The sequence below is a fragment of the Hesperophylax consimilis genome, chromosome 30 (assembly GCF_061612785.1).
Source record: "Hesperophylax consimilis isolate HC1 chromosome 30, BYU_Hcon_1.0, whole genome shotgun sequence".
NCBI classification, from domain to species: Eukaryota; Metazoa; Arthropoda; class Insecta; order Trichoptera; family Limnephilidae; genus Hesperophylax; species Hesperophylax consimilis.
Genome location: NC_142865.1, coordinates 7,725,470 through 7,752,175, shown reverse-complemented (window position 1 = coordinate 7,752,175; position 26,706 = coordinate 7,725,470). Strand labels below are relative to the sequence as shown.

Genomic DNA, 26,706 nt, shown 5'->3' with positions numbered 1-26,706 from the left:
TACCTTTCTGAACAGATACCTACCTTACCGTGGGTACTTACCGACAGTATCTACCTATCAGCGTGGGACCGAGAGGGTCGCAGTGTGCAGCCAAGCGAGAAGGTCCTGGTTCGATACCCGTTCCCACACCCCAACAAATGCCAGGAATATGAATATATTTTAAAATTTAATTTAATTAGCAATTTACTGCGGTGAGGATTTCATTAAAACATTAAGTTACGAATTACCTGACAAGATTTGTAAAATTCCTACTAGGTACCATCATTATATTAGGAAATGTTGCTTTTGCAATGATGGAGAACTTAAGGCGAAGCTTAATGCCAAATCACTATTTTGATTAATATTTATAACGAATTGGTGTACATTATGAAAACCAAAAAATAAGCTTTATTTAAATTGAATGTTTTACTATTACTTCGCTTGAGTAGAATACAAATAAAAAAATAAATTACTCAATAAAAAATATAAATGCAAACCACTAAAAAAATTTTTTTTCAATAGAAATATATGAACGCATAAAGGAAACTTTAAAAAAATACAGTTTTATAGCTAAGATTATCTGTGATAGTTTCACTTGATTAACTTTTTTGCTTTCTTATAAAATTATTTACAAAATAAGTAAAAACCAGTTTTTTGCTTGAAATCGAACGTTTCTAGACTCCGTTTGTCAAGCGATTTTAATGCCTATTACATACGATATAAGGTATACCAAGAATATACAACATTTTTGGTTTGCAGCTTCCTCTTAACTAGCAAAGGAATCGAAACCATGTAACAGCCCGACGCATTTGTCCATTCTACTAACCGTTCAGATGGTAGGAAGAAATGGTAAAATTCAATAATAACAAATTATTCGCCTGAAATACCCATTAAAATAGAAAAAAAAATCCCGAGAAAGAAAAAAAGCCGCCGATGGGAATTTAACCCGTAGCCTTCTGATTGCTGGTCAGCTACTTTAACCACTAAGCTAAGTTGGCTTATTCTAAACTCGCTAAATAATTCAATATGTACTAGTATTTTTCATTCAACAATTATTGCTTACTATATTTTTTCATTTCAGCTTTAACAATCAGCTTTATTTTGTAGGAAAGCTTTGTTAGTACTGACTTCCCCACTAGATCGCGTCGAGATATATAATATCCACATTTTTAGGTTAAATATTTTGACTTTGACTTGTCAAATATTATTATTTTTTAATGATAAACTAATGTTTATGACAAAAGGTTTAGGGTTAATATCATAGGTTTTGAGTTTATCATTTAAAAAATAATATTCAATAAAAATAAACATTAAATAATTATAAGCAATAATTACTCTCCTGAAATACCAATTCTAATTGAAAATATCTCCCGAGTAAAAATAAATGCCGCCAACAGGAATTGAACCCGTTATAGGGTTGAACCCGTGATAGGTTCAATTCCCGTTGGCGGCATTTATTTTTACTCGCTGTTATGAGGTGCTACATAGAAAAGTATAAAATAATTTCAAAGAATGTCAATAATTTATCGAACCGTATTATGATTCAATAAATTTATTCACATTTTTGTTAGATGGCGTCACTCGCATTGGCGTAGAGTGAATTATTTCGCAAATACGTTTTGGGTTATTTTAGCTCGGTAAGATGGGGAAAATAAGAATCGAATTGACAGCATTTTAGCCAACATTTATTGATTGTGAAATCGGATAGAAAGCTTTTACGCCGTGAACCTTATTATATATCCTTTTAAAATACAGTAAAATTGGGTGACTTTGATAAAATTTCAACTTTGAAAAATAGGTACACTATAATCGATTATTATTATTGCGTAATTATTTGTTTATATTCTAAAAAACTGGCATTTAGTTAGCATCATCTAATTTTTGTTTATTTTATTCTCTTTTTGTCTTAACTGCTCTTATAATTTCACTTCAAGTAGTATCTTTTCTTTTATTTTCACTACATTGTTATTACATCTATATAATAACATTAAGTTTTAATCCCTTCAGCACTTTTATCACATTTGTTCAATTTGCAATGTTTTCTGTGTATTTTAAATGCGCTATATACATCTTCTTTTTTTATTTTCCGTAAAAATAAATACTATTTTAGAAACTAAATAAAATTATTTTTTCGATGCATGCATTTAAAATTAACATTACTATTTCTAAATAATAAAATTTTAATATCAACCGTGAAAAATGTTGCCAAAAACGCTAACCACATTTTTACTTAATGTTTTACTCCAAAAAAATTGAGAGAACTCGATATTTCGAATGAACATTCGTTTTATTTGGGGAATTTGTAACAAAAAATACCCCTTCACTTTATCTCGTTCGTACAATAAAAAATAAAAAATAATTTCAAAAGTTAAACCGATTGTTACGATAGCAGTGCGAAATATGAATGATTCATTTTGGCCATTTTTAGGATTTTATTAATGGATTACAATATAAATATTTGAAAAAAAAACTGGAAATAAAAATTATTTTTCTTTCTAACATTAACAAATTATGTATTTTATTCATGATAGAAAAACAGATAACAATACTTGGGTCGTAATTCAATATTTACTAGTATTTCAATCGTAAATTCAATTAACAATCCTACAAAATTAAGTTGGTTGAAATTCTAGTACATATTGAAATATTTGGCGGGTTGGGAATAAGCCGACGTAGCTTAGTAGTTCAGAGCACCTGACCGGTAATCAGAAAGTGCGGGTTCAATTCCCGTCGGAGGGCATTTATTTTTACTCGGAAGAGATTATCAATTTTTATGGATATTTCAGGCGAGTAAATATTGCTTATAATAATTTGTTATCTAAATTGACACTGACTTATTATACAAGCGATATTGTATCCACATTACCCGAAAACAAAACATTAAAAAGGAGAAAGTAATTTCGAAGTGGTAGCGAGAATTATTGCAGATATTTGCGATGGTTAAAGTTACTCCCCGATTTAAAGGTCGCCCCATGTTACGAAAATTTATTATGTTAACACGCAATTGGAGTATAGTGTGAGAGGTCCTGTACTATCATACACTAAGCTAACACGCAATTGGAGTATAGTAGGAGAGGTCCTGTACTATCATATGCTAAGTTAACACGCAATTGGAGTATAGTGTGAGAGGTCCTGTACTATCATACACTAAGCTAACACGCAATTGGAGTATAGTAGGAGAGGTCCTGTACTATCATATGCTAAGTTAACACGCAATTGGAGTATAGTAGGAGAGGTCCTGTACTATCATATACTATGCTAACACGCAATTGGAATATAGTAGGAGACGTCCTGTACTATAATTTTTTTATAATATTTTTTTTACGTGTTTAATTTTTTTTAAATGTTAACTATTATATTTTTAAATATGTGTAAAAATATAAATTAAATTAGATACGGCAAAATTTTGTCACGTTCTAACCCCTCTTCCTACCCATGTGGAGAAAGCGAAACAATCAAAGATGCTAGGTATTTGCTTCAAAAACCTAAAAACATACCCCGTATTGGGGTTGTCATAGTCCCACCGTCTCCGGTCAGTTGGTATACTGACAATTTGGCTTATTGAAATATAACGTCATATTTAAGATTACACCTGCAAAATTTCAGTTTAATGCTGAGATTTCAATTTGCCACGCAGCGCAATCTAATTTACAAAAATAAATTGGAAAAATTTTTCACCTTTTTAACCTCAAAATTGAATTTTGACCTTTTTTTCTCACTAACCGCGAATTTATTTGAAAATGACAACACAAAAATTCATGTTTATAATTTTTGCTGGTACGATCAAGGTGAAGAAACCTTATACTAACATACGTCCCAATTACAGATGAGTGAGTGGAAGAATGAAGATTGGTAAGAGGAAGTTTGAGAAGTATCTGGGTATTCAGATTTGTTTGATGAGCAGATCTGAATAGCCAGGTTCTTTCCAACTTTTATCTTCTTCATTTCCTTCCCTCCCAATAGAGAACGACGAAGTCCCATTGACATAATATTACATTGCTATTTTCTGAGACTATTGGTTAGAAATAGGGGAGAGAGGGGAGAACGAGAACACGGCGAAGACTTTAATCTTCTTAAAGTATAAGCCAGATGGTAAAATTATCTCCTAATTACCATACATAAGGTATTGTGAAGGAAAAGCAATATTCAATAAGTATTTGAAAACAGAGCAGGGAGTAATCGAAATGTTAGCTCTTTCGATGCAATCGATCATAGTTTTATCGAATGATTGAGTCAATCAATTAGCACTTCTACTCTAATGCTAAACATTTCAGTTCGTCTACATTACCATTTGAGGAGATCACACAATATTAAAAAAATAATAAATGTACAAGGGGATATTTACAGGTTTTAGCGGTCTTGGGATGGAAAGTACACCATTATTATATAAATATAACTAATTATTAAATTGGTAATTTCCAGGAGAGATACAAATTTAATAGAATTATGTTTATTGAATTGTGTTAGTAGTTAATTTGAAGATTGAATTAAGTTAATTTGTATGTTGAATTAAGTTTATAGTTATTTAACAAGACTTTGAATATTGTTTACACATCGCCTTTTAAACATTGTTTTCGTTTTGTATAATAATAATAACAATTGGATGACTTGTATAGCACCGTTTTTGTGCAAAATCACCTCAAAGGCGCTGTACAAATTTATAATACATTTCTACAGTGATCTATGTTATAACTTAACTATTTATGGAGATAATACACAGTACAATACTTACCTGATAGGTCACTTGAGATTAATACTTAATTAACATTATCTAATTGTTTATTAACGAAATTTAGACAAAGGATTTAGGACATAATTGGAAAATTAAATATAACTGGACTTTCTCTTAGGAATGGTATATTTAATTTTAGGGTATATATTTACTCCTCCCATAAACACGAGTTCCTGGAGCTTACCTAGTAGTAGAATAGTTATAAAAAATAAAAAAAATTGTATACTGTTATAATTTGAAATCTTGTATTATTTTGCAATAAAAAAAAAAATTTGACGACAATTTTTTTGGTAATACACGTCGAAACAGTGAAAATAAACACAATAATGGATGAATACGTTTTTTGAAATATTGTAAGATTTTTTGAAAAATTGTTCAGTTTTATGTATTTCTTCTTTTTTTACACATATCATCTTTGGAGATTCTGTGTGGATGGTATTTTTAAGTAAGGAAGAAGAGGAAGTTCTGGTTAGGAAAAACGTATGAGGGGTGAGTAAGAACCTAGGGGTCGGTATGTCCAGGAGTGACGGACGTATGAATCCATCCCTCCCACAGCAGTGCAAGACGATGGTTCGAGAGAGACCAGCTAGAGTCAAAGGGTCTCCCCAAGATGGTCTCTTCCGTTCTGGCCCGCCATGCAGCTGTTGATCTGTACAGATCTCACCCTATGAATCCGGGCACCCCTGCTAAGTCACCAAACCTAGCAAACCATTTGGGGTGACCTATGGTAGAGGTGTTGGTAATCCAATAAATGGTTTCTGGGGTGGTGGCATTTGGGTTTAGCTGTTATAAATTGGTTTGTATTTCTCATAAGTTTGTAGTATTTCTGATTTTCTTCGAAATTTTTCTTAACACAATTTAAAAATTGAAACTTTCTTATGTATTTCGAAACATCAATCGATTATTAATTTTTTTTGTAATCGAAACATATTTTGTGATACTCTCTCTTATCGATGGCTCGATTCAAAATAAAATAAAAGGCATCTTCCGTACAAAAGACATTATACAATTTTGTAAGGAAATTTAAGATTTTAATATCAAAACGACCCCTTCCACCTCCCTCTTCCCCTGTTTCCCTACAAAATTGAAATGTACGCAATACGGCATCTTCTTTACTGGGAACACCTTAGATTATAGACTGCACTAGTGCACAGGAAGCAGATAAACTATGAAATGGAAAACCAAAACTGTACGCTACAATAATTTTCATTTATTCCAATTCATAAATGCCTTAGATATATTTTGTGAGATGAAATAAGAAGGTATTTATATTTGACAAGTAAAAATATTTCATCATTTAATGAAGATATAATATATCTCGACGCCATCTATTGAGAAATTAACTATTTAACAATATTTTTCCTTCAAATATAAAAGTTGGTTGTTTTCAGAGGAAAAATCAAAAAAGCAGTAATTGTTGAATGAAATAATAGTATTTATTAAATTATTTAACGGTTAAAAATAAGCTAACGTAGCACAGTGGTTCCGTGCACTTGACCGACAAACAGAAGTTGCGGGTTCAATTCCCGTCGGCGGCATTCATTTTTTTCAATTTATATCTGTGTTTCAGGCTAATAATTATTGCTTATAATATTTTTTTATAAAACGGAGTAGTCATAAGGTTTATAGTACCCATGTAATATTTTCTTTAACACTAAACACGCTGTGTGTATTTACCTAATGGGCTATCGACCACCTCAGATGGTTTTGTCTATTTGAAGCCATAAACGAACAATTTCCAGCGTCGTCAAGTGTTCCCCAGGGGTCAAACCTTGGTCCTCCGTTGTTCCTCATACTTATAGATGACTTCCAGTTCTGTGTAAGGTACGATAGGTGTGTTCTATTTAATTTTTATTATTTATGTTAAATTTTCATGCATAACTAATTTAATTAAAATAATACATAAATAGCTGCTTAGCCATAATTTTATACAAATCTAAAACTACGTGGATTATTGAATAGGCTATTGAAAAAAGTTACATTTAAGGTTCAATAATTTTATCGTGAATAAATAAGTAAATGCACATCCTTGATAGTCTGGGAACCGACTTTCTTCTCTTCTATGAAGTTAATTCATTGTTCGTCAGTCATCATTCATCATTCATCATTCATCATTCATCATTCATCATTCATCATTCATCATTCATCATTCATCATTCATCATTCATCATTCATCATTCATCATTCATCATTCATCATTCATCATTCATCATTCATCATTCATCATTCATCATTCATCATTCATCATTCATCATTCATCATTCATCATTCATCATTCATCATTCATCATTCATCATTCATCACTCATCATTCATCATTCATCATTCATCATTCATCATTCATCATTCATCATTCATCATTCATCATTCATCATTCATCATTCATCATTCATCATTCATCATTCATCATTCATCATTCATCATTCATCATTCATCATTCATCATTCATCATTCATCATTCATCATTCATCATTCATCATTCATCATTCATCATTCATCATTCATCATTCATCATTCATCATTCATCATTCATCATTCATCATTCATCATTCATCATTCATCATTCATCATTCATCATTCATCATTCATCATTCATCATTCATCATTCATCATTCATCATTCATCATTCATCATTCATCATTCATCATTCATCATTCATCATTCATCATTCATCATTCATCAATAATTCATTCATTCATTTATTTATTCAATCCATCAACAAAACGAAATCGATATTGAAATAGACAATAATCATTGAAAATCACAGAAGAAAAACACATCTACTAAAATTATAAAATCGTTTTCGCAAATACGTAGTATGATTTCGTACAGGAAAAGCTATACAGTAAACTGCCTACATCAACAGGCTTGTATAGCATATAGTGGACTTACATAATATTAGAATATTAGCTTAGAGTATGTAGGTATTTTACCCAGGGCATTCGAGTTTCGGAAAATTAGATTTCGGAGCAAACCAGGCGAGCTGCACCCCTCGGGCAAAGAGGGAAGTACGCTACTGGAAATCTTGACACTTAAGGAATGGGCTTAAAACTCAAAATTAAATTAATTCAAAATTATAATAATGATTTTTAAAAATCTGACTACCGCCAGTAGGACTATTGAATTCCTAACTGAGAAATATTGTAAGGCTAAAGGTGTAAAGAGGAAGGAGATGGGTTAGAGCCTGGCTATTCAGCTCTGGTCACCAAACAGGACTAAAGCCATTCCAAGCGACGATTCGATTCTGATTGGCGGTCTTTCCATCATTCGATCTTCCAGGGCGATACTGATAGCATTTGATTTGTGATTTGGTGACCAGATTTGAATAGCCTGGTACTTTCTTTCCCACTCTCTGCAGCCTTACATTTGTGAGAGAGAGAGAGAGAGAGAGAGAGATAGAAAAAAGAGCAGAGTGATATAAATGGCAGTAATTATGTTAGATTTTTTTATTATTTATCATAATTACTGCCATTTGTATCACTCTGCTCTTCTTTCTCTCTCTCTCTCTCTCTCTCTCACACACAAATTATGTTAGATGTAAGGAGGCCAAGCTCGAAATGGGCTGTAGCGCCATTAAAGAAGAAGAAGAATTATGTTAGATGTATTTATGTATTTGAATAGTAAAAATTATATAGTATTTATTATAAGTAACAGTAACAGTCTTTGTTAAACGATAAATTAAAGATGTCCACTGGCTCAAAATAATTATTTCCCTCCAAAGGAGTTCTGGGAAATTATGAATACAAATGGTAGTTAGTCCCAGAATTTCTGAACTGAAATAAATCATCAAGTATTATAATTTAGAATTTAATATAATTCCAAGTCAGTGAAAATCACACTTTTAGTATCTTTTTGTGTTTCTGACGGATCTCTTGTGAGTTTTACCATTTTAGGAGAAGTAGGGACAATCGATAAAGACTTTGTCAATACGACATTGACAAAATACGTCATTTATGATCAGTTAACGATATTTGCAAGCACGGTCGAAATATGATTTGGAAGGTAGGTTGACAAAAGCCGCTACTTTTCAGAAGAGGAAGTTCTGTGAAAGCAAAATGTATGTGGGTCGGGAAGGAATCTGGCGATCAGTCTGCCCAGGAATGACAGACATATGAATTTATTCGATGGGTTGAGCGACCAGTTGGAGAGAACAAAGAGTCTCTTAAAACTGGATCTTAGATCTGGCACACCACGAAGTTGTTGAGCAGGCGCATCTGGAACACACCTCATCCGATGAACCCGGACAAACCTGCTAAATCATTAAACGTAGTGAACCACTTGCACTGGCCTATGGTAGAGGTGTTGGTTATCCCATAAACCCGCCTGCCAAATTGACAATCAATTGATTCCGTTAATCGAGAACAATAGTTATTAGTTATGGCTAGTGACCTCATGAACTAATTAATTCCTCTTTTAGTGTCAAAAAGTACATGCGGATTGCCAATGCATATCAAAGTTAATACAGGGTTTTCCAATAAGAGGTGTTATTTTGATATTAAATCGTAAAAGATCAATGGTTTAGTTGCTTGTGTGGCTCGTAGCGCCGTCTTGTTGAAAGTAAACGTTGTCCAGATCAATACCATCCAATTTCGGCCATAAAAAATCATTAATCATCTCTCGATAGTGCAATCCATTCACCGTAACTGTTGCTCCAGCCTCATTTTAGAAAAAGTAAGATCCAATGACTTCGCCGGGCCATAAACCGAACCAAACAGTAACACGTTGAGGATAGAGAGGCTTTTCACCAATAACTCTTGAATTTTACGAGCCCCAGATGCGACAATTTTTGGTTGTTGACGAAGCCACCGAGGTGGAAATGGGCCTCATCACTCAAGATGATTTGCATTTGATTCACTCAAGTGAATTTTAATAATTTCAATGCATTATTGAAGCGTGTATTGTTCCATTTTTATTAATGGTGTAGTTTTTACTTGTCAAATGTCAAAAAATGACAGCTTCAAAAGTTACATCTGCCGAAATAGCGAGCTGTTCAAAATAACACCTCTTATTGGAAAATCCTGTATTTCAATTTAAAATTGTCAATTTATTAGTATTTTTAACTTTAACGTAGCTGTGTGAGGTTTAGGAATGTTAATTCATAGAGAGATGCGCCAGTGTTGCCAGTGTGCAACTATTCTGATTTATTGTGGGTGTGGGTATCAATCATCGCTGCCATGCTCAGGGAATCGGTGTAAAATCCGCCTATCGATCCGATATTGTAAAATTATCGATTTCGCTGTACTAGACCCCTGACCTTGCAAACATTAAGCTAATTCAGGATCTATAAATAATAATAATAACTCTATGCACTGGGAGCAAACGTTAATAATGTACATATTTTACGGACCATTTCTGAGTAGATGCGAGCTGTTTGGCAGAAAACGCATTAATCTAAATAAGATCTGTGCCAATGCTGCTCTTAATTGGTAAATATTTATGGATGTTGTATGGCAGTGAAACAAAACGCACAGAAGTTCCAACTTCACAGTGAGACTATGGCATCCTCAATTGAGTTATACAGGGTGTATCGGCACGTACCCGACAAACTTTAACCAGCTATTCCTTAGCACATTTGGAGTAAAAAATGTTATGGGCACTTTGCTGGCCGGTAACATTTTTTTTTTCAATAAAAACAAAAAATAAATAAAAAATCCACACTCCGTCACTGTCATTGGAATTGTTCCTCGTGTTCAACAGCTGTTATTAGCAAGTGTGTCAAAAAGTGTCCTCGCTCTTTCGTACACACTAAATAATAATAGTTAAAAATGAGACGAATGGTGCCGTGCCATTTCGTTGTGATTGTAAAAGCGCGCCAATGTAGGTATGTACGTACATTATTCAACGAAAATCGAACAAAATATTGCCAGACGGGTTTTCAAACTTTGACAAAGGATAAAACATTGGTGACATGTGGTGAAAATATGATTATTTTATTAGATATTTTTATTTAAAAAAAATGTTACTGTACAGCAAAGTGCCCATAACATTTTTTACTCCAAATGTGCTAAGGAATAGCTGGTTAAAGTTTGTCGGGTACGTGCCGATACACTCTGTATAATGAGGCTGAAAGTAATGGGGAGTGGAAGGAGGTGGGAAAGAGCAAAGTGGGGAAGCCCCTCGCTTTTAAAATCTGGTTACCAAACACGACCAAAGCCATTTCAAGCAACGTTTCAATTCCGAATGGTGGTCTTACACCAGGGCGATACTGAGAGTAACTCTAGTAACGAGTCGTGTTTTATTAAATATTTTCACCCTTTTCGCATAATTATTATCGTTTTTTAATGTTCCTTCTATCACTACTTTTTACATATCTCCTTTTCAAACCATCTTCAAACGCTTACTACGGGGCCTTGATTGTTATTATACCTGTAAAAATGGCGTTCTTATTTAATATATAGGGTTTTCCAATAAGAGGTGTTATTTTGAATAGCCCGCTATTTCGGTAGATGTTACTTTTGAAGCTGTCATTTTTTGACATTTGACAAGTAGAAACTACGCCATTAATAAAAATGGAACGATGCACACTTTAACAATGCATTGAAATTATTAAAATTCACTTGAGTGAATCAAATGCAAACAATCTTGAGTGATGAGGCCCATTTCCACATCGGTGGCTTCGTCAACAAGCAAAATTGTCGCATCTGGGGCTCGGAAAACCCAAGAGTGATTGTTGAAAAGCCTCTCTATCCTCAAAGTGTCACTGTTTGGAACGGTTTATGTTCCAGCGGAGTCATTGGACCTTACTTTTTCGAAAATGAGGCTGGAGCAACAGTTACGGTGAATGGATTGCGCTATCGAGAGATGATTAATGATTTTTTATGGCCGGAAATGGATGGTATTAATCTGGACAACGTTTGCTTTCAACAAGACGGCGCTATGTGCCACGTAAGCAACGAAACCATTGATCTTTTATGATTGAATATCAAAATAACACCTCTTATTGGAAAACCCTGTATTATTCATAATAACACCTAGACCACTATTTTTAGATTGAAACTTCGTTTCTATCATTAGTTATTGAGCTTTACAATACCCATTTATATATTAGTTAAGTTGACGTAGGACGGGTTGTTTCGGAGAATTTGAACAATTCATCAGATTTCAACGTTCATTTTCAAGTTCTGTGAAAGATTTTTTCAAGTTCTGTTTTTATTTCACTTTTGTCAAGCAACTAGCCTACAATGATATAATAACAGAACTTGAATAGAACTTTCACAGAACCCGAAAATGAACGTTGAAATTTGATGAATTGTTCAAATTCTCCGAAACAACCCGTCCTTAGTAGCTGTTGTGACGAAAAAAAACGAAAGCTTTCAGTTAGGTTGTAAGAATAATTTTTTCTTGCTTTACTAAACGGAAATAAGTGTTCGTCAATTATTATTTCACACTCTAATCGCCCACGTTATAGCTATTTTAGAGGATTTAGCGATTGGAATGTGAGAATAGACATAGTCCCAAAACTAATGGCGAATGGAAGATTTCAGTTATTTTCTAGGTCAATGCTATATTAGTTCCAGCGCACAAGGCCCCGTAGTAAGCGTTCAAAGATGATTTCAAAGAGAGATACGAATGTTAGAGGGAGCTTGCTAATATTAAAAAAAAACGATAACAATTAAGCGAAAATATTTAATAAAATGCTACTCGTTTGAGATACAGCAAAAATCTCTCGACAAATGTTTTAGTTGCATTTAAAGATACATTGTGAATTTTTTTCATGTCTATAAAATATTAAATAACAGAACAAAACGTGTTTTTAATAATTTTCGGAGCTTACTTTGCGATTTTTTTTCTATCGAAGAAATATCATATAATTTACGTTTCGGCATAACAAATGTATTGATATTATCTTTAAACATGTTTTTTTTATTTTTTGGAACTTAAAAACTTAAAGAGTTAACGAGAAACTTGCTATAAATCGGTAGAAATTGGGTCTGCAGGTAACGACTGACTAGTAAGTTCTGTGAATAGTATTAGACCTCGTGTCCAAAAAACTCTTGAACTTTTGAATTTTACTTTGAAAACAAAAACTAATTCGATTCCAAGAAGCTTGATTCCCGTGATAGTTGAATACACGGACAGTTGATCCTCCGAACAGTTGATCCCCAGGATAGTTGATCCATCGGTTAGTTGATCCCGGACAGTTGATCCCCCGGGCAGTTGATTCCCGGACAGATAATTCTCCGAATAGTTAATCCTTCGGATAGTTGGTACCCTGGACTGTTGATTTCCCGGACAGTTGAGCCCCAAAACAGTTGATCCTTCGGATAGATAATTTCTGGACAGTAGTTTCCCTGGACAGTTCATCCCCGGACAGTTGATTCCCCAGATAGTTAATACTGCGAAGAGTTAATCCTCCGGGATAGTTGGTACCTCGGACTATTGATTCCCCGGACAGTTGATCCCCCGAACTGTTCATCCTTCGGGCAGTTGATCCATCGGATAGATAATCCCTGAACAGTTGATTTCAGAGACAGTTGATCCTTATAATAATTGTTCCCCCGGATAATAGATATTCACCGGACAATTGATCCTTCATACAGCTAATCTCATAGATAGTTGATTACCCGAACAGTTGATCCTTCAGACCTTTAATCTCCCGGATAGTTGTTCCCCCATATAGTTGATCTTTCGGATAATTAGTCCCCGTACAGTTAACCTCCGGATATATGATCCCCCGGACAGATAATTCCCGGACAGTTGATACTCCGAATAGTTGACACCCCGAACAGTTGATCATTCGGACAATTGAGCCCCGAACAGTTAATCCCTTGGACACATGATTCCTTGAAGAATTGGTACGTATGCAGAGCGGATATACGGCCGCATAACAAAAGTCCAACGGCCAATACTCATCCTGGTGTTCTTCGTTATGGCGTCCGTCGCTCCATATCTTTTGCATTTTGCAATTTTGTATTAGGTCATCAACGCACTGAATGCCTCTACCAGCCTAATTAAGACACATTTAAATATTTTATTTATTTGCTCAACTTAATTGCAAATACATGTTCCGGATATGCGAGTATTTCTATTACAACTTGTGACTAACACATCTAATTGTTTTGTTTAAATAATGTATTAAAATGTTTTCCATTAGAGTGGACGTAACGGGTGAATAACGGGTACCCACGTTTTTATTGTATACTAGCGCGAACACGTGATGAAAATCACGGGATACTATAATTGTAGGATTTGTGAAGTCGAAAGTATAATAAAATAATCAATGGCATTCTCAGACTATAAAAATATTACCATTCGTTATTTCGGCTACTGGCAATATATTTAGCTCTCTCATTAAAAATCAACCCGTAACAAAGTACCCGTAATATATTTAAATCTGTTTTAAAATATCTTTTAAAACTTAAAATAATATTGTTGGTTGGAATATTTAACCTCCCTTCTACTCAGGAACTGGGGTCGACAACTCTAACAATAACAATATTGGAAAATTAAAACTCATTGAAGGTGAATAATTTTACATATTACGCATATCATCACAGACAACCAAATTTAGTATGTTTGATAATATCGTCAATTTGATTAAAATTTCATAAGTTGAGTGCAATATAAAAATGCCTCCACGAATTATCAGGTAACTAACTAACTAACTAATTAACCATCACGCCGTTTCACCGCAGGGGTAGGCAGAGGAGACGGACCGCCAAACAACTCGGTCTTGGCACACACTCCTTGCCTCATTCATATTCATACATCGTCTAATTCATACTCTTCTATTGTTCTGACTCTTGACATAACCCGACTCAAGTATCTGATCCACTTGTTCGTGCCATGTCTTCCTCGGGCGTTCCCGACTTCTGCTACCATTCACATTTGCATCGTATATTCTCCTTACACTCCTTTCTTCGCTCATTCGCTCTACATGCCCAAACCATCTAAGTGTCCGTTTCTTGATCTTACTCATTACGCTTATATCTGCTTTGCACTCTTTGCGGATCTCCACATTCCTCACACGATCATACATGGTTTTACCACACATACGCCTGAGGGATTTCATTTCAACCGCATTCAATCTACTTTCATCCTTTCTTTGCCAGTTCCATGCCTCACTTCCATACATCAGGGTAGGTACCAGCACTCCATTTTGGACTGCTAACATTGCTTCTTTGGACAATTTTTTGTTAACGCCAACTGCGTTCAGTCCTCCATTAATGGAGTTACCTGCATAAAAAAATAAATATTATGAAAAGATGTTTTATATTAAAAGATAGTAGCCAATAAAAATATGCATTAAGGAAATGAATATTGGTAGTTGTTAGTCGAAGTATGATACAGTTAAATATGACTGAAGGGGATATGGTCGAAGTAGCTCAATGGTAAAGCCAAGTTATGGAAAGGCTAAGTTACTGGGTTTAATTCTTAGATGCGACCAAATCTTTTTCTGATATAGAGTTTCAATTTTCGTTTGAGAACCGCTAATATTATTTTCAATGATTAATTATGTGAAGGTGATTGCTCAAAATCAAGTGTTTTATATGTAAATTTAATTTTCTACTTTTGTTTTGTGCAATTGACTTCAAAATCTAAAATAAATTGTATAAAAAAGCTGGAGAATATCAGGTAGCATTGCCCAATCTACTCTTGATTATTATCTAATTAAATCATTCCAGCATCCGCTATGAGATGTTTACCATTTCCCGGTGAGATGTTGCATGTAAAGCTTGACACGGTCAACTTTGCAGCCATACAGAAGAAGAAATAATCTTGAAAATAAAACGTTATACGGATACCAACATATTTTCAAAAGAGTTTTTTCAAACTTATGTCACATAAAGAATTTGCAATATGGTATGTCGATTCTTCTACATACTGAAATTCCATGGTTTTTGTTTCCAGCATTTTAGCCTTGATTGTTGATCTTATTTTATTTATTTATTAATTTTCGGGACATCGACAGCTTACATTTAATCAGTTTGTACATAAGTATTATATAGCCAAAATAAAACCAATTATGGATTTCCTCCTTGTGAATTTACCTCTACTGAGACAGAATATGAATTAAAAAGTTTATACAAAACAAAAGATTAATTATAAAACATAAAATTTACAAAGCAAAACATTTATAGCCATGGAGAGAGGTTGTAGATATAAATAAAAACATAATAGAAATAAAAACAATAGAGACATAACATTATTCACAAACCATCAGAGAAATATTCTTTTTATGGACCTCTTGTATTTGGTAAGTTCGCAGCTGAAAATATCCACCTTCGATAATACGCTATTGTAATTATTACATAGTTTGTTCAGGCAAGAATTCTGCTTAGAGTTCGTTTTGCATTGATCCACCCTGAACAGGACACAAGAGCGTGTTGAACGCGCAGGTACATTGAATTGAATCTTATTTAGCAACTCTGGGCATTGAATATTATTTTTAACTACTTTATATAAGAATAGTGCATCCTAATGATCTTGATCTACACAAAAGCCGAGTGTTCAGCAGAGCAACTAACCATTAATCTTTCGAGTCCAAATACATCTTCCGAACCCGGACTTTTACTGGCTCTAGTATTTAAGACAACTTTCATAAGGACATTCTAAAACTATCGAGAGGAATATTAGGTGGAAATCAAGCTGAGATAATTTGCTACTGACAACTTATTCTTCAACCATGCTTCAAACGGAATTACATCCGTCTATAACTAAGCAAGCCACTTATTTTTACCAGACAGTATAAATTATTTTTATAATATATATAATTTTTTTCATTTTGTTTAAATAAATCCCATCCTTTACAGATCAGATGCCAATATTTTGCATTGGAGTACCTACGCATGGCTTTATGGCTAACCTTGAAAAAATACTCAGAAAATTTGAGTGTATTTTCCATATTAATTTTATTTGAAATTGTTGCCAATTGATGGCATTTATTTTTATGATCGAAGCTACTGAATTTATTCCGATTTTAATAAAAACTGGAGCGACAAATTCTACGCCCGGGAAATTAAAATGATTATTATTATTTGCCTTAGTGGTCACCACGACTTGTTCAAATGTCTAGGGCGATTTGTCGTGCTGGCAAGTGTCGACTAATTACCGATATTGTTGATAAAATCTTTTATCGAGTAAATGTTAGTAAATTTAAGGCGTTCCTGCTAGGTACTTTTGATGATGAATTTTGCATTATTTTGTTCTAGACTTTATCGCAATATACCAGCGTAAAAAAAATAAGAAGTTCGTGTATGAAACTTTCGACTATTTACCGATACTGGTGATAAAAAACTCTGTTAAAGACTAATTACCAATAGGTACTGTTGATAAAAAGTTCCATCACAATATGCCATGTGTATTGATAATTTTTAGGCGTTTGTGCCATCAAATATTGATTAAATACCGATATTGTTCATAAAAAACCAGTGTTGATAATTTTCAGCTCATTCGTGCAAATAAATATCGACTGACAATGTTGATAAAAATCTTACACGCCATAATATTTGCTAGCAAATTCCGACTAATTACCGATATTATCGATAAAAATTACCATTGATAATTTTAAGCTCTTTCGTGCTAAAAAATGTCGACTGATTATAGATAATATTCATAAAAATGCTATATGCCATTTTATTTTGCTAGCAAATGTCGACTTATTACCGATATTATCGATAAAAAAATCTACAACACATGCGAGTGTTGATTATTTTAATTTGTTCCTCTTGGGTTAGGATTGGTCTTTCCACCGATTTTGTGATATTTTGCCATAGTGTCTCCAATACGTGTGGCTACGCAACCAACTGCAAAGTTATTTGTGTCGAGCTACGGACCGTAGAAGCTGTGAGCAGTTAGCGGGAGAGTAATCTCGTTGATGTGTAATCTATTTTGGAATCAAACGAGGGCCGTGGGTGTTTATTGGTAGATAAATAATTTGGTAGAGAATACGCGACCCAGCGGAAATATACACATTTAATGGACGTCAGAGGACAAGAGATGATGGCTAGAAAAAAAATCTGATAATTACACAATCATGAATAATTAATTTTTACAAGTAAATGGTTTGGAAATCTAACACGGAGAAAAATGAGTAAAATGAGGATTAATATGTCTTATACTGATTTATAAATGGGAAATTCTAACTACAATTGTAAATGTTCTCCAAAATGCCCTGGAAAGAATCTCAGACTTGTGATGTCCCGAAAGAAACCATTCATCTGTTCTGAATGCAATTACTAATGTTATCCAAATTGACTCTGATAATAAATTACATCTTTGCTATTCTTTCAAGGATAAAGAAACCATCCTGTCACTTCGAATGCAATCAACAATGTTCTCAAAATTTATTTTGACAGCATCGCCATTCCATTGTAAGAATATTATGTACTAAATACACAATTTGGCTGTCCTGAAACGGAAATCCTTCCTAGTTGGATAGACAAAGGTTCATATTGTTTTGTATTGTTTGTAATTTATATATATATAAATAAATAAAATAAAACTAATTTATTGAAAATATCTTCAAATTATTTGTAATCCGGTAAAAAAAATTGGGACTGCAGGCCGTTTTCTTATAAAATTTTAGTAAATTCCTAATATATCGAAACACGTGTTCAAGCACCTACTTTTTCCCTGATAATATAGAATGACGAAATGCGAAAATATTAGGATTTTTATGAACACGTGTTCCGACATCATGATAACATGTTGCTATTTTACTAAAAGTTAATCGGGAAACTTATCGATTCATTTGTTAAGGGCATGCAATCCCGTTTTTAAACGGATTACGAATAGTTTGAAGAGATGCTCAATATTTTTTTTGATAAATGTTGTCAAATATTATCTTTAACAAGGTAATAAGACAACGATGCAGGATGCAGGTATAGGTATACAGGAGAATTCGGGACGCCCGAGGACACACAATTACAGTCAGGTAATGTCGGGAGAAAAAGCAATACAACTTGAGGTTATTCACTGCTTACCCGGTGGAAAAAAAACAATACAACCAACACAATTGTGTATTGTGTACAAAAAACAATACAACTAACACAATTGTGTATTGTGTACAAAAAAAAACATTACAACTAACACAATTGTGTATTGTGTACAAAAAAAATAATACAAATAACACAATTGTGTATTGCGTACAAAAAAAAAACAATACAACTAACACAATTGGCAATAATAATAATAATAATAAATAATCATATTTGGCTAATTTATATAGCGCAAAACCTCAAGGGCGCTGTGCAATACAACCTAACCTAACACCTAATCTTACGTAACCTAACCTTACTTACCTAACCCAACTACTGTTACAAATATGCGACTGCCGTCTTTTAAAAAAGGTACAAGAATTTAGGTATACTACAAAATTGTCCAAAGTTGTCCAGACTCTCTTCATAATCAACTACTGTCATTCCATATGATGCATTAGTTACTAACAATCTCTTGACTATTACTCCGCCATCCCCACAGCAAAAAGTTAAATGTATATAGAAAGAAAAAGATATTACAATAGCCAACCTACGATACTAATGTGCTGTTACTACAAAAATATATTTATATAGGTATGAAGTTCGTATTTCTATTTGCAGCGAAATCTCAAATACCCACGTACCGGTCTTTAAAAGCTTTCAGAGATTTCTCAATCGATGAGCATTGGACTAAAACGCTGTCAATTGGATTAAAATTTTCGCAAAGATAATATTTAATTTTCCTTGAAAAAAAGTCCTTGCGTAAAAAATTTAAGTAATAAATATAGGGACAGATATTTGAGTTGAGAGCAGCACAGTCCTGTTATAACTTGACCGTTTTGAAATTACCGAACTACCAGTAAGCAAAAATCATTGTTATATTAAGTTTTTCCACGAGTCGTAGCGCCGTTGATGTATTACTTAAAAAAATACTTACTTATTACTTAAAAAAATACTTAAATATTGAAGACAATATTAGTGATTTCTAAACGAAAATCTGAAACAGAAAAATCAGAAAAGGAAACGGTCACATCTGGGACTCGAACCCAGGACCCTTGTCTTTCCGGGACAGTGCTCTACCGACTGAGCTAATGGGACCCTATCCCCCTCGGTCACTTTTAACTGTATCATACTTCGAATAAGAACCACTAACATTGTCTTCATTTTTTCACCGCACATTTTTATTGGCAACTATCTTTATGTATGATCGCAAGATTCAACCCGAACTAAATGCAATCCAGACAGCGTCTTTTTAGATAAACCTATCTAATTTTTTTTATTTTTATTTAGCTCAGTCGGTAAAGCACTGTCCCGGAAAGACAAGGGTCCTGGGTTTGAGTCCCAGATGTGACCGTTTCCTTTTCTGATTTTTCTGTTTCAGATTTTCGTTTAGAAATCACTAATATTGTCTTCAATATTTAAATATTACAATTTGAGGTTTTAATCAATAAAGTTATTCCGAAAAATAAATATTCATTCTAGACTTGCAGAAAAGTCAACAGATGTCGCACATTAAAAATAAAAATAAAAAGATAGGTTTATCTAAAAAGACGCTGTCTGGATTGCATTTAGTTCGGGTTGAATCTTGCGATCATACATAAAGATAGTTGCCAATAAAAATGTGCGGTGAAAAAATGAAGACAATGTTAGTGGTTCTTATTCGAAGTATGATACAGTTAAAAGTGACCGAGGAGAATAGGGTCCCATTAGCTCAGTCGGTAGAGCACTGTCCCGGAAAGACAAGGGTCCTGGGTTCGAGTCCCAGATGTGACCGTTTCCTTTTCTGATTTTTCTGTTTCAGATTTTCGTTTAGAAATCACTAATATTGTCTTCAATATTTAAATATTACAATTTGAGGTTTTACTCAATAAAGTTATTCCGAAAAATAAATAAAAAATACTTACTTACTTCAAAAAATAATAATAAACAAAATAAACTTACCCGAATCTGCAAGACGATTTTTCCCGCCAACGAAGAAAATGAACAAAAATATAAAAATCCTACACAGAGGCGCCATCTTCAGATTTTGTTTAGCACCACAAACGTTTATCACTAAAACACATACAATATTTTATTTTTCACAAACAACACAACACTTTTCTCTGGATCATGTTTTATTTTGTTTTATCAACCAAAAATATTTTTATTTATTGGTTCTTCAAAACTTATCCATACACTTTCTTTGCCAGTCATTCTTTGGTTAACTACTTTAAAATCACTTTTTGTTGATTTTAATAACTTTTTTCTGGTCTTCAACACGTTTGTTCTTGTTTTCAGCAGTTCTTATAATTGAATCCTGAAAATAAAATAAATAAATTAGTATTTAATTAAATATATTAGTATACTTCGGATTTATCAAATACAGGGTTTTCCAATAAGAAGTGTTATTTTGATATTCAAAGAAACTTTTTCCATAAAAGATCAATGGTTTCGTTGCTTGTGTGGCACATTGCGCCGTCTTGTTGAAAGTAAACGTTGTCCAGATCAATACCATCCAATTCCGGCCATAAAAAATCATTAATCATCTCTCGATAGCGCAATCCATTCACCGTAACTGTTGCTCCAGCCTCATTTTCGAAAAAGTAAGGTCCAATGACTCCGCCGGATCATAAACCGCACCAAACAGTCACACGTTGAGGAAAGAGAGGCTTTTCAACAATGACTCTTGGGTTTTCCGAGCCCCAGATGCGACAGTTTTGCTTGTTGTCGAAGCCACCGAGGTGGAAATGGGCCTCATCACTCAAGATGATTTGCATTTGATTCACTCAAGTGAATTTTTATAATTTCAATGCGTTGTTGAAGCGTGTATCGTTCCATTTTTATTAATGACGTAGTTTTTACTTGTCAAATGTTGAAAAATGACAGCTTCAAAAGTAACATCTACCGGAATAGCGGGCTATTCAAAATAACACCTCTTATTGGAAAACCCTGTATTTATAACTAAGTGGGTGACCGCTGGGCGGATGGGTTTGATTTTATACAAATCAACAGTTTTATTCCAAGATTGATGAAATTTTGCACACTTTATCTTCAAAACAAGATGAAGGTCACTGTCTTCATCTGATTTCGAAAAACTCTGTGTAAAACCCGGGACACGCCGGGAACTTCAGTTAATAATACATAAAGTTTTTTTTTTTTTTTTAATAAAAATTTATAGTTTTTTCAGAGATCGATGAAAATTTGCACACTTGAACTTCAAAACAAGAGAAAAATCACTGTTTGAATAAAAATCATCCCATCCCCTTTTCCCACCCCTTAAAACTGAGTAAAGCCCGTGCAACGCCGAGTGCTTTAGGTAGTAAGCAATGTAAGAGAAAAGGGCACGTTTTATTTTCACTTACTGGACTATAGCATCCCTCAATTGGGGTATGTTATGAAAATATATATGGAAAGGGGCTAAGATGGGGGGGAGGAAGGATGGGAAGCACCTAACTATTCAGATCTGGTCGTAAAACACACAAACTGCTGGTAGCCAGTGACACCATGGCATCCCCAATAATTGGGTTACGTTGTGAGTTTGAATTAGACGGAGAAGAGGAGTCTTGAAAAATCCTCGCTAATCAGATCATAAAACACGTTTAAAGTAAAGCAACAACGTTTTGATTACGATTGTTGGTATTTCACCATAGGGAGATATTGAGAATTAAATTGGTAGTAAGTTTATAGGAAATCTCCGTTAAAACGTGGTACCTAAATGTTGGTTATGTGTTTTGTCCGTTCACAGCCGATGTGTGTAGTGATAATACGTTTGGTTAATGTGTTGGTGATTGCTTTAACCTGTAACTCTCAAACTGAATTCTTGAACATTAGGATAAAATATTATAATGTAATTGCCAATTGCATCTTTTTATACTAAAGCTAATTTTAAACTAAACTCTACAATAAAATACCAATCTCGTTCAAAAATCACAATAGAATTATAAGATTTTAATATAAATAAAAGCTGAACACAAAACGTAGGGAGATCAGATATAGAAAATACTAGATTAATGCGAATATGAAAGCCAAATCACTATTTTGATTAATCTTTATAACGAATTGGTGTACATTATGAGTACCAAAAATATGCTTTAGATAAATTGAAGATTTTCCTATCGTTTCGCTGGAGTAGAATATAAATAAAAAAATAAAATACTCAATAAAAAATTTAAAGTTACTATTAAAAAATAAATTTTTTCAATATAAATGTATGAATGTATAAAAGAAACAACTTTAAAAAATACAATATTATAGCTAAGATTATCTGTGACAGTTTCACTTGATTAGCTTTTTTGCTTTCTTATAAAATTAATTACAAAATAATTAAAAACCAGTTTTGAGCTTGAAATCGAACGTTTCTAGACTTGATTTGTCTAGCGATTTTAATGCCTATTACCTACAATATAAGGTTTACCAAGAATATACACATTGTTGGCTTGTAGCTTCCTCTTAAGTTTACCCGGCCTTGTTCGACTAAACTTTCTAAAAATATAATATACGTGTATTTTATATTATAACCTTTCTGAAGAAATTTTCTAAATTATACTGAAAATCATATCAAAATCCGTTACGCATTAGAATTAGATGGTGACTTATTTTAGTACTAGCTGACGTGTACCCGGTGTTGCTGGGAGTTATCCTTGAGAGATAGATATACAGGGTGTCCGGAAACTCGTAGTACAAGCGGGAAACTGGTGAATCTACATCACATTTGGAGTCGATTTTGAAGTATATATTTTTTTTATTTGAGCTTTCGTTATCGAGTAAATCGAGTTTGAAGTTGATTTTTTTTTTTTTTTTTTTTTTTTTTTAATCAAATTCTTATAAATTATTACTGAAGATCAAAGTACCCAACTAATTAAAACTATTTGAAAGTAAAACAAATGAAGAAACTCGGATTTGAAGCATTATTTTGAAATCACCCTTCATTTAACCCGGTGTAATCATAAAATATTTCTGCTCTGCAGGGTTAAAACATCTGTTATTCAACCCTAAACACCAGAAAAAACTTTAACCCTAAAATAGCCGAAAAATATTTTTTTTTGTTTTTTTTTTTTTTTTGAAAATGCTCAAATCAAAAAACTTTATGTTTTTTTGGGTTCCCCATGTGGTGTAGATTCTCCAGTTTCCCGCTTGTACTACGAGTTTCCGGACACCGTGTATAGCTTTGCAGACTTCTGTTAGCCTTTTCCTGATATATAATACCGTAGAACATTATTTTGATGTATCTCATAAGGTTTAGCCAGTGTTAGCAATCTAAGCGCCCAAAAATATTTTTTTTCGACTTGATTACAAAATACCTACTTTTCTCTACTTCCTGTAAATAAAAAATGCATGTTTATATACATAAACCTTACGGAAGAAATATTCTAAATGATGCCTGTTTGTTTGTGCGCTTAGTTCTTCTAAACTACGCAACGGATTTTGATAGGGTTATGACTTTCATTTAGAGAATTTCTTCCGGTAGGTTTATATATATAATACAAGCATACATACCTATACATACCTATATAATACCCACGCACAGACTTAGCTTTTGTGGGATTTTTTGCTACAAACGACATTGTAATTTTATTTGTATAACAGTTCATTTGACGGCCTCCTTGGTCGAGGGGTAAGGCTCTCGACTAGCAAGCCGAAGGTCGCGGGTTCAAATTCCGGCGTGCGCAAGTAAATTTTATTTCACAAATTTATGAATTAAGGCGATGCCATACGTAGGAATGCAAAATCATGTGTTTTTCGTTTGAAAATTTGGTCGCCTAGAAATGTTTCATATGCTTTAATTAAATACTGCGAGTAGAATACATCTTGGCCTTTGAAATAATCGAGTATTTTTGAGATAAGTCTTTTTATAAGCCCAGAAACAAATAATGTAAAGGGCTATGAAAACTGCTTAAAAGTTCAAAATATTCTACTTACGAACCCATTTTCGGTTATAATTTTATTTTATAATGTGGCAAATTAAGTTATTTATAAAATGATCGAACAAAAAATTAAATATTTGTGCTTGAACATCCACAAAATAAAACAAAAGGCACTTTTTGGCCATGTTTTTTTCTTGCATAAATCAAAACAGGCGGATGGTGTTAAGCGGGAATTTAAACCTTATCGTCATCTACGTAAGGGTTGTTATTGATATTGGCTCAATTTAAAATATTACACGACGTAGTGAATTGCCTTAATAATAATATATAGTGTACTTGCAGCACGTACCAGAGAGAAAGATACTTTCATTATCACCCCGGTGTAAGACCACCATACAGAATTAATTTTAGCTGTGTTTGGTGACCAGATCTGAATAGACACGTACACTCCACCTTCCTCTTCCCCATCTCTTTCTCCTCCCTAATACCATACATACCCCAACACAACATACCGTAATTGGGGATGCCATAGTCTCACAGGTTCCAGACGGTTGGGAGCAGTTCAATAAAAAATATGTCAACATTTATTTTTCTTACCGAAACGGAAGATAATGAAAAATCTATTATTTATTATTCTTTTTAAAAAATGCAACTGTTGGTATTTAAAATTATAGCAAATATTGCAAAATAAATCAATGTTTATCCTACGTAATGTAATATACACGGGTAGCAGATATATAATTCATTATGCTAACAAATCTATTTTTTTGCGATAGAATCGCAGTTATTTATTTGCATGGTCAGTTTTCTATTAAAAGCATTTATTAAAAAACCAAAATACAACAAAATAATAGTATTTATATAACCAGAAACGCTCAGGCCCATAGAATAAAGAATAACATAAGAAGTGACTTGTGGGCGTGTTTCGTGGTCCAAATATAATCCCAATTTGGGCTTAGTTTTAAGAGGAAGCTACAAGCCAAAAATGTGTATATTCTTTGTATACCTTATATTGTAGGTTATAGGCATCAAAATCGCTTAACAAACGGAGTCTAGAAACGTTCGATTTCAAGCACAAAACTGGTTTTTATTTATTATGTAAATAATTTTATAAGAAAGCAAAAAGGGTAATCAAGTGAAACTGTCACAGATAATCTTTGATATAATACCGTATTTTTTAAAGTTGTTTTCTTTACGCGTTCATACATTTCTATTGAAAAAAAAATTTTTTTTAGTAGTTCACATAAATAAAGTTTATCGAGTAATTTATTTTTTTATTTGTATTCTACTCAAGCGAAACGATAGGAAAATCTTCAATTTATCTAAAGCATATTTTTTGGTATTCATAATGTACACCAATTCGTTATGAAGATTAATCAAAATAGTGATTTAGCAATAAGCTTCGCCTTAATACAAAATTGTGATTCAACAAGATTACGAAATTCAAATGCGAAGGCGATATTCAATTTCAGGCAAGTGTAAGAGAGACAGGCCGCATGCTAAATGGTCTAGAACCAATAGGTACTAAGTCAGTAGCACATTTTTTTCCATTAAAATTAGCATTGAAGGCTTTTTTCTTCTTTATTATTCTATACATTTTTCCTGAAGACAGACAGTACAAAATCGCCCGAAACGTTGCGCTATAAGTGGGGCTTTTGCGTACTGATATCTCATCGAAGCGTGTTCCACTATTGCAGATGCGTAGCAGTGCGCGGAGACCGGATTTGGTAGTTTAAGGCCATATCGCGTTAGAGCTGGAGCGTAAGATTTCAAATTGGACTAATTGGAAGAAAAAAAGTAGATTCAATTATTTTCTGAAGAAATGTCTGAATTCTCGACAAATCAGTTCCAATTTTCAATTAAGATTTCAATTTCTGGAAGGAATATTACATTATGGGAGGTATTATTGAATTTTCCAAACAAATACTTGAAATTTTGAAAAAAGTTCTATAGGACACTGAACTGGAGTTACAGACAGACAATTCAGTGAATCAGTATTTTTGACGTTGTTTGAGGTTAAAAGTATTTGAATGAAGCGCAGCACAGCATATAGAGTCGTGCAAAACACAAATCCTGTTCACATCCCTGTACACTGTCTTATTGCATCGGCGTAATTTGAGAGGCGGGTATGGGTACCGTCGCCCCGGGAACCATTTATTAGATAATTAACCCTCCTCCCATAAGACACCCCAAGTGGTTTGCTACGTTTGGTGACTTAGCAGGGGTGACCGGGC

General features: G+C 33.5%; 1 protein-coding gene across 1 annotated transcript in view; it reads right to left on the bottom strand.

Moving 5' to 3' along the window:
- LOC149409594 (uncharacterized) overlaps nucleotides 1-26,706 on the bottom strand; it is a 130,945-nt gene that overhangs the window by 72,567 nt on the left and 31,672 nt on the right. The window contains exon 2 of the mRNA XM_089649458.1: nucleotides 20,571-20,925. Coding sequence (XP_089505584.1) covers nucleotides 20,571-20,646 — 76 coding nt within the window. The 5' untranslated portion in view covers nucleotides 20,647-20,925. The remainder of the gene's footprint in view (nucleotides 1-20,570; nucleotides 20,926-26,706) is intronic.